At 46.6% G+C, this 8,975-nt stretch overlaps 1 protein-coding gene across 1 annotated transcript; it reads right to left on the minus strand.

Annotated features, from left to right (window-relative positions):
- Positions 1 to 220: 220 nt before the first annotated feature.
- LOC115582072 (inactive phospholipid phosphatase 7-like) lies at positions 221 to 3,242 on the minus strand. The gene is made up of 4 exons (XM_030417800.1): positions 2,940 to 3,242; positions 2,195 to 2,517; positions 1,912 to 2,093; positions 221 to 1,499 (listed from the first exon to the last, which is right to left on the minus strand). The coding sequence occupies exons 1-4, from the start codon at positions 3,119 to 3,121 to the stop codon at positions 1,293 to 1,295; spliced, it is 894 nt and encodes a 297-aa protein (XP_030273660.1). The 5' UTR covers positions 3,122 to 3,242; the 3' UTR covers positions 221 to 1,292.
- Positions 3,243 to 8,975: the final 5,733 nt, after the last annotated feature.

The following is an 8,975-nucleotide window of genomic DNA, read 5'->3' on the forward strand; positions in this document are numbered from 1 at the left end:
GTGTGTGTGTGTGTGTGTGTGTGTGTCTGCGTGTGTGGTGTGTGTGTGTGTCTGCGTGTGTGTGTGTGTGTGTGTGTCTGCGTGTGTGTGTGTGTGTGTCTGTGTGTGTGTGTGTGTCTGCGTGTGTGTGTGTGTCTGCGTGTGTGTGTGTGTCTGCGTGCGTGTGTGTGTCTGCGTGCGTGCGCGTGTGTGTTGACTGAAGACACACTTTTGGCCGACAGACGTCTGACAAGATTTTTTATTAATTTCAAAGACTTCCTGAACATTGTGGTTCTCCTTCTGTGGTTCTCCTTCTGTGGTTCTCCTTCTGTGGTTCTCCTTCTGTGGTGTTTGTCGCTGCAGCGTTCGTCAGTCTTCAGCGTGATTCCTGAGATTCAAACCTGAAGTTTGAAATGTTGTAAACTTTACAGACTGTAATCCAGATTATATTAATCAATTGACATTAGTCCCATCTGATCTGAACTGCTTCTTGTGTTTATAATTTGAGAACTAGTTGAAATATAATTTCACATTTATTTATTTTTTTTATGTACAAAAAGGGTCAAAAATATAAAATTCCAGGTGAATTGTAACAGAATGTTTGTGTTTGTTGGTGTTGACCACCGAAGGCTCTGTGGACGTCTGCCTGGGGTTCGAACTTGTGTGACCAGCAGGGGGCGCTACACTCTCGCTTACATCATTATTACTTTCTCAGTTTCACACATTCATGTGTTTTGTCTCCTGGAACAAAAAACATTTTAAAATTCTCCTTGAATTTAGAAGAATTTAGTGAGTTCTGTAAATCATCCTGTAAAACTTTTTATTTATCAGATCTGGAGTCAAAACAGTTGAGATCAGACTGAGGAGGAGAAACGTCCTCACTGGCCCCTCAGGGCTTCCATAGACTGTTTCTGATGATGTCAGCAAACATACTGAAATATATAATTCTGCAACATTAAAAAACAAAATCATACACACACACACACACACACACACACACACACACACACACACAGCTGGTTGCAAACATTAAGGCAGCATCAACCCGTGAGCAGATAATGCTAACGCTAGCGCAGTGAATTTAAGACTTTAACATGGAGGCTTCAGTCAGTCTTTGTTTCTCTTCTGGACCAACAGAATCCAGCAGGACCAGATCCAAACTGGTCCAAATGAGGTGTGTCCAGACAGACCAGTCCATACCAGAACTACATTATTTTGTTGTTTAATTCAAACCAGTTTAAAACCTGTGTCCAGAGTATGGAGTCCAGACAGACCAGTTTGGACCGTTCCGAACCAGTTCAGATCAGTCCAGTCTACACCAGTGGAGCCCAGCGCAGGGTGCCGATGGAGATGAGGGTCTGGCAGGTGGACGAGTCGAGCCAGACGGACTCGACCAGACTGAAGTGCAGGAAGCCGAGAGCGAAGCCACAACCGACATCCGACAGGTGGTGTTTACCCAGCAGCACCCGGGACACACCCACCAGGAAGGCCCACAGGTAGAGCAGGATCCTCAGGGGCACCTGGGGATCAGGCACACATAAATGGTCAAGTCAGGGTGGTCCTGATCCTCAGTACTGGTTTATCTGATCCAGACTGGTGAAGAGTTTATGGGTTTGATGAGCTGATGGAGCGCAGAGACAAAGTAAAGTCTTTTATTTTGAAATAAACAGTGTAGCTAGATTTTAAATCAGCTCTCATCTGATTGGCTGACACATCAGTCTGGTTACATTAGCCTGAAACTATACAAAATGATTCTGCTGACAGCAGAAAGCTGAGTGATGTCACATTCACACTTCATATAGAGCAGGAAGTGACATCACATCAGCGCAGGTTAGTGTAGCTGTGAACTGTGTTGATGTTTCAGGCAGCAGCAGATCAAACACATTGATAATAGTGAATGATAATGATGATGATGATGATGAAGCTACTGACCGCCAGCACCAGGTGGGTCAGCAGGAACTTGGACACCATGACAGCTCGGCTGGCGTGAGCTGCTGGGAAAGAGTAAATATCCATGGCAACGTAGTCCAAAAACCCTGGAGGGAAATCCCATGGTCCTTTGCGTTTGACCAACTTCTGCATCCCAGCAACCGTCATCAGGTCCAGGATCAGAGCTGTGGAGAGACAGACAGGCAGGGTGTCAGACAGCACATACACAGACAGGCAGGGTTAAGATGGTGCCCTGACTGCTGATGATTGGACTTCAGTTTCTCACCCAGCAGCAGGTTGACAAGGACTTCCTGTCCAGCCAGTGTGTTGCTCCTCCACAGACAGATCAGAGTCCCACACAGCCAGGTGAGGGCGTGGCCACTGAGGGCCAGCAGGGTCACCATGGAGCGCAGTGGGGCCCTGGAGCCATGGGTCCCTGCACACACCCCCAGACGCTTAGACAGGCTGATGTCGATGGCGAGCAGGGAGTTGATGGCGATGCCTCGAAACGACGGATTCAGTTGCATACAGTCCTGCTCCGGCCAACGAGACGCATCCTTCTGACACCCATCAGCTGCTGAGGGCCCCTCTGAGGAGTCCCTGGACCCCCTGAGGACACAGAGACAGGACAGTCTGAGAACACCTGTGATCTGATGTACCTTCCTGCACTGTATGAAACTAGCCCGTCCATCAATGAGACAAGCAGACTCCATGTTTCTACTCAAAGACAGAAAGAAGTTCATGTAGAACATTTGCTGAATGAACAAGAAGGTCCAAATAATGCAGAATGAGTCAGACAGAGTTTCACAGAGTTTATAAAGTGTCTCCAACTCAACAACTCACTAAACTGACGCATTTGTTAAGGGAGTCTGGTGCTGCTGTTCTGACTGGTGTCTCTGCAGTAGGTTCTGGTTCTGATTCCTGACAGGAAGGACACATGTCATCTCTAAACTGAAGCCTGCAGTCTGAGCCCGCTGGTTCCTGGTTCAGGACCAGCTGTGATGTCAGTGGGCGGAGCCTCTGAGTCTTACCTCGCTGCCGAGTCGTCCTGCTGACTCGGCTGTCTGACTGAGATTCTTCTCGGACCACTGCTCCCCCTCCCCTCCCCCGCCCCCTGCTCCCTGCGGGGGGCCTGGTTCAGGGACTGAAACTCGGGCCGGTTGAGGACGTCGGTCCGGTCTCTAGCCCGGCTCCGGGCCCGGCTGCCGGGCATGGCGGTGGCAGTGGACAGGTGGTGGTGTGGCAGCGTGCAGTGCTGCAGGACTGAGACGGATCAGGTCTGAGATTCTGAGAGACTCTGCTATAAATAGACGAGCTGGCCTTCTTCTTCTACTGTCAGCTGTTCAGAGAGAGGCTGGAAAAACACTGAACACACACACACACACACACACACACACACACTAAGTATAAAACAGGCCAACACACGTCACACTACCAGATTAAAGGAGCAGTCCACCAGTAAGAACCTACAGTACACAAGTAGAAACTGACAGTCCAACTGGAGTCAAAGTTGCCACCCCCTTTAACCCCACGCACCTTTAACTCCACGATACCTTTAACTCCACGCACCTTTAACTCCACAATACCTTTAACTCCACGTACCTTTAACTCCACGATACCTTTAACTCCACGATACCTTTAACTCCACGCACCTTTAACTCCACGCACCTTTAACTCCACGTACCTTTAACCCCACGCACCTTTAACTCCACGATACCTTTAACTCCACGCACCTTTAACTCCACGATACCTTCAACTCCACGCACCTTTAACTCCACGATACCTTTAACTCCACGCACCTTTAACTCCACGATACCTTTAACTCCACGATACCTTAACTCCACGATACCTTTAACTCCACGCACCTTTAACTCCACGATACCTTTAACTCCACGTACCTTTAACTCCACGATACCTTTAACTCCACGCACCTTTAACTCCACGATACCTTTAACTCCACGTACCTTTAACTCCACGCACCTTTAACTCCACGATACCTTTAACTCCACGATGCCTTTAACTCCACGCACATTTAACTCCACGATACCTTTAACTCCACGCACCTTTAACTCCACGATACCTTTGAGTCCACGTACCTTTAACTCCACAATACCTTTAACTCCACGACACCTTTAACTCCACGCACCTTTAACTCCACGATACCTTTAACTCCACGCACCTTTAACTCCACGTACCTTTAACTCCACGATACCTTTAACTCCACGATACCTTTAACTCCACGATACCTTTATCTCCACGCACCTTTAACTCCACGATACCTTTAACTCCACGATACCTTTAACTCCACGCACCTTTAACTCCACGATACCTTTAACTCCACGCACCTTTAACTCCACGATACCTTTAACTCCACGATACCTTTAACTCCACGATACCTTTAACTCCACGCACCTTTAACTCCACGATACCTTTAACTCCACGCACCTTTAACTCCACGCACCTTTAACTCCATGATACCTTTAACTCCACGCACCTTTAACGCCACGATACCTTTAACGCCACGATACCTTTAACTCCACACACCTTTAACTCCACGTACCTTTAACTCCACGATACCTTTAACTCCACGCACCTTTAACTCCACGATACCTTTAACTCCACGATACCTTTAACTCCACGATACCTTTAACTCCACGCACCTTTAACTCCACGATACCTTTAACTCCACGCACCTTTAACTCCACGCACCTTTAACTCCATGATACCTTTAACTCCACGCACCTTTAACGCCACGATACCTTTAACGCCACGATACCTTTAACTCCACACACCTTTAACTCCACGTACCTTTAACTCCACGCACCTTTAACTCCACGCACCTTTAACTCCACGATACCTTTAACTCCACGCACCTTTAACTCCACGCACCTTTAACTCCACGATACCTTTAACTCCACGCACCTTTAACTCCACGATACCTTTAACTCCACGCACCTTTAACTCCACGATACCTTTAACTCCACGCACCTTTAACTCCATGATACCTTTAACTCCACGCACCTTTAACTCCACGATACCTTAACTCCACGCACCTTTAACTCCACGCACCTTTAACTCCACGATACCTTTAACTCCACGCACCTTTAACTCCACGTACCTTTAACTCCACGATACCTTTAACTCCACGTACCTTTAACTCCACGTACCTTTAACTCCACGATACCTTTAACTCCACACACCTTTAACTCCACGCACCTTTAACTCCACGTACCTTTAACTCCACGATACCTTTAACTCCACGATACCTTTAACTCCACGCACTTTTAACTCCACGTACCTTTAACTCCACGATACCTTTAACTCCACGATACCTTCAACTCCACGCACCTTTAACTCCACGATACCTTTAACTCCACGCACCTTTAACTCCACGATACCTTTAACTCCACGCACCTTTAACTCCACGATACCTTTAACTCCACGCACCTTTAACTCCACGCACCTTTAACTCCATGATACCTTTAACTCCACGCACCTTTAACGCCACGATACCTTTAACGCCACGATACCTTTAACTCCACGCACCTTTAACTCCATGATACCTTTAACTCCACGCACCTTTAACTCCACGATACCTTTAACTCCACGCACCTTTAACTCCACGCACCTTTAACTCCACGATACCTTTAACTCCACGCACCTTTAACCTCCACGTACCTTTAACTCCACGATACCTTTAACTCCACGCACCTTTAACTCCACGTACCTTTAACTCCAACTCACGATACCTTTAACTCCACGATACCTTTAACTCTCCACGCACCTTTAACTCCACGTACCTTTAACTCCACGTACCTTTAACTCCACGATACCTTTAACTCCACGATACCTTCAACTCCACGCACCTTTAACTCCACGATACCTTTAACTCCACGCACCTTTAACTCCACGCACCTTTAACTCCATGATACCTTTAACTCCACGCACCTTTAACGCCACGATACCTTTAACGCCACGATACCTTTAACTCCACGCACCTTTAACTCCACGTACCTTTAACTCCACGCACCTTTAACTCCACGCACCTTTAACTCCACGATACCTTTAACTCCACGCACCTTTAACTCCACGATACCTTTAACTCCACGCACCTTTAACTCCACGATACCTTTAACTCCACGCACCTTTAACTCCACGATACCTTTAACTCCACGCACCTTTAACTCCACGATACCTTTAACTCCACGATACCTTTAACTCCACGCACCTTTAACTCCACGCACCTTTAACTCCACGATACCTTTAACTCCACGCACCTTTAACTCCACGTACCTTTAACTCCACGATACCTTTAACTCCATGATACCTTTAACTCCACGCACTTTTAACTCCACGTACCTTCAACTCCACGATACCTTTAACTCCACGATACCTTCAACTCCACGCACCTTTAACTCCACGATACCTTTAACTCCACGCACCTTAACTCCACGATACCTTTAACTCCACGATACCTTCAACTCCACGCACCTTTAACTCCACGATACCTTTAACTCCACGATACCTTTAACTCCACGCACCTTTAACGCCACGATACCTTTAACGCCACGATACCTTTAACTCCACACACCTTTAACTCCACGTACCTTTAACTCCACGCACCTTTAACTCCACGCACCTTAACTCCACGATACCTTTAACTCCACGCACCTTTAACTCCACGATACCTTTAACTCCACGCACCTTTAACTCCACTATACCTTTAACTCCACGCACCTTTAACTCCACGATACCTTTAACTCCACGCACCTTTAACTCCACGATACCTTTAACTCCACGCACCTTTAACTCCACGATACCTTTAACTCCACGCACCCTTTAACTCCACGCACCTTTAACTCCACGCCCTTTAACTCCACGATACCTTTAACTCCACGCACCTTTAACTCCACGTACCTTTAACTCCACGATACCTTTAACTCCACGATACCTTTAACTCCACGCACTTTTAACTCCACGTACCTTCAACTCCACGATACCTTTAACTCCACGCACTTTAACTCCACGTACCTTCAACTCCACGATACCTTTAACTCCACGATACCTTTAACTCCACGCACCTTTAACTCCACGATACCTTTAACTCCACGATACCTTTAACTCCACGCACCTTTAACTCCACGTACCTTTAACTCCACGATACCTTTAACTCCATGATACCTTTAACCTCCACGCACTTTTAACTCCACGTACCTTCAACTCCACGATACCTTTAACTCCACGATACCTTCAACTCCACGCACCTTTAACTCCACGATACCTTTAACTCCACGCACCTTTAACTCCACGATACCTTTAACTCCACGATACCTTCAACTCCACGCACCTTTAACTCCACGATACCTTTAACTCCACGCACCTTTAACTCCACGCACCTTTAACGCCACGATACCTTTAACGCCACGATACCTTTAACTCCACACACCTTTAACTCCACGTACCTTAACTCCACGCACCTTTAACTCCACGCACCTTTAACTCCACGATACCTTTAACTCCACGCACCTTTAACTCCACGATACCTTTAACTCCACGCACCTTAACTCCACGATACCTTTAACTCCACGCACCTTGAACTCCACGATACCTTTAACTCCACGCACCTTTAACTCCACGATACCATTTAACTCCACGCACCTTTAACTCCACGATACCTTTAACTCCACGCACCTTTAACTCCACGCACCTTTAACTCCACGATACCTTTAACTCCACGCACCTTTAACTCCACGTACCTTTAACTCCACGATACCTTTAACTCCACGATACCTTTAACTCCACGCACTTTTAACTCCACGTACCTTCAACTCCACGATACCTTTAACTCCACGCACTTTTAACTCCACGTACCTTCAACTCCACGATACCTTTAACTCCACGCACCCTTTAACTCCACGATACCTTAACTCCACGATACCTTTAACTCCACGCACCTTTAACTCCACGTACCTTTAACTCCACGATACCTTTAACTCCACGATACCTTTAACTCCACGCACTTTTAACTCCACGTACCTTCAACTCCACGATACCTTTAACTCCACGATACCTTCAACTCCACGCACCTTTAACTCCACGATACCTTTAACTCCACGCACCTTTAACTCCACGATACCTTTAACTCCACGATACCTTTAACTCCACGCACCTTTAACTCCACGATACCTTTAACTCCACGCACCTTTAACTCCACGCACCTTTAACGCCACGATACCTTTAACGCCACGATACCTTTAACTCCACACACCTTTAACTCCACGTACCTTTAACTCCACGCACCTTTAACTCCACGCACCTTTAACTCCACGATACCTTTAACTCCACGCACCTTTAACTCCACGATACCTTTAACTCCACGATACCTTTAACTCCACGCACCTTAACTCCACGATACCTTTAACTCCACGCACCTTTAACTCCACGCACCTTTAACTCCACGATACCTTTAACTCCACGCACCTTTAACTCCACGTACCTTTAACTCCACGTACCTTTAACTCCACGATACCTTTAACTCCACGATACCTTTAACTCCACGCACTTTTAACTCCACGTACCTTCAACTCCACGATACCTTTAACTCCACGATACCTTCAACTCCACGCACCTTTAACTCCACGATACCTTTAACTCCACGCACCTTTAACTCCACGATACCTTTACCTCCACGATACCTTTAACTCCACGCACCTTTAACTCCACGATACCTTTAACTCCACGCACCTTTAACTCCACGCACCTTTAACGCCACGATACCTTTAACGCCACGATACCTTTAACTCCACACACCTTTAACTCCACGTACCTTTAACTCCACGCACCTTTAACTCCACGCACCTTTAACTCCACGATACCTTTAACTCCACGCACCTTTAACTCCACGATACCTTAACTCCACGCACCTTTAACTCCACGATACCTTTAACTCCACGCACTTAACTCCACGATACCTTTAACTCCACGCACCTTGTAACTCCACGATACCTTAACTCAAACTAATTATATATATAGATATATTAGAGACACACACACACAGATACAGTATA

Source organism: Sparus aurata, chromosome 5 (genome assembly GCF_900880675.1).
Source record: "Sparus aurata chromosome 5, fSpaAur1.1, whole genome shotgun sequence".
In the NCBI taxonomy this organism is placed as follows: Eukaryota; Metazoa; Chordata; class Actinopteri; order Spariformes; family Sparidae; genus Sparus; species Sparus aurata.

Excerpts from the sequence above, each read along its gene's own strand:
- LOC115582072 (XM_030417800.1), bottom strand. The coding sequence starts at position 3,121 with ATGCCCGGCAGCCGGGCCCGGAGCCGGGCTAGAGACCGGACCGACGTC. Across the intron at positions 2,094-2,194 it reads CCTTGTCAACCTGCTGCTGG|CTCTGATCCTGGACCTGATG; the intron begins GTGAGAAACTGA and ends GTCTCTCCACAG. Across the intron at positions 1,500-1,911 it reads TGACCCACCTGGTGCTGGCG|GTGCCCCTGAGGATCCTGCT; the intron begins GTCAGTAGCTTC and ends CCTGATCCCCAG.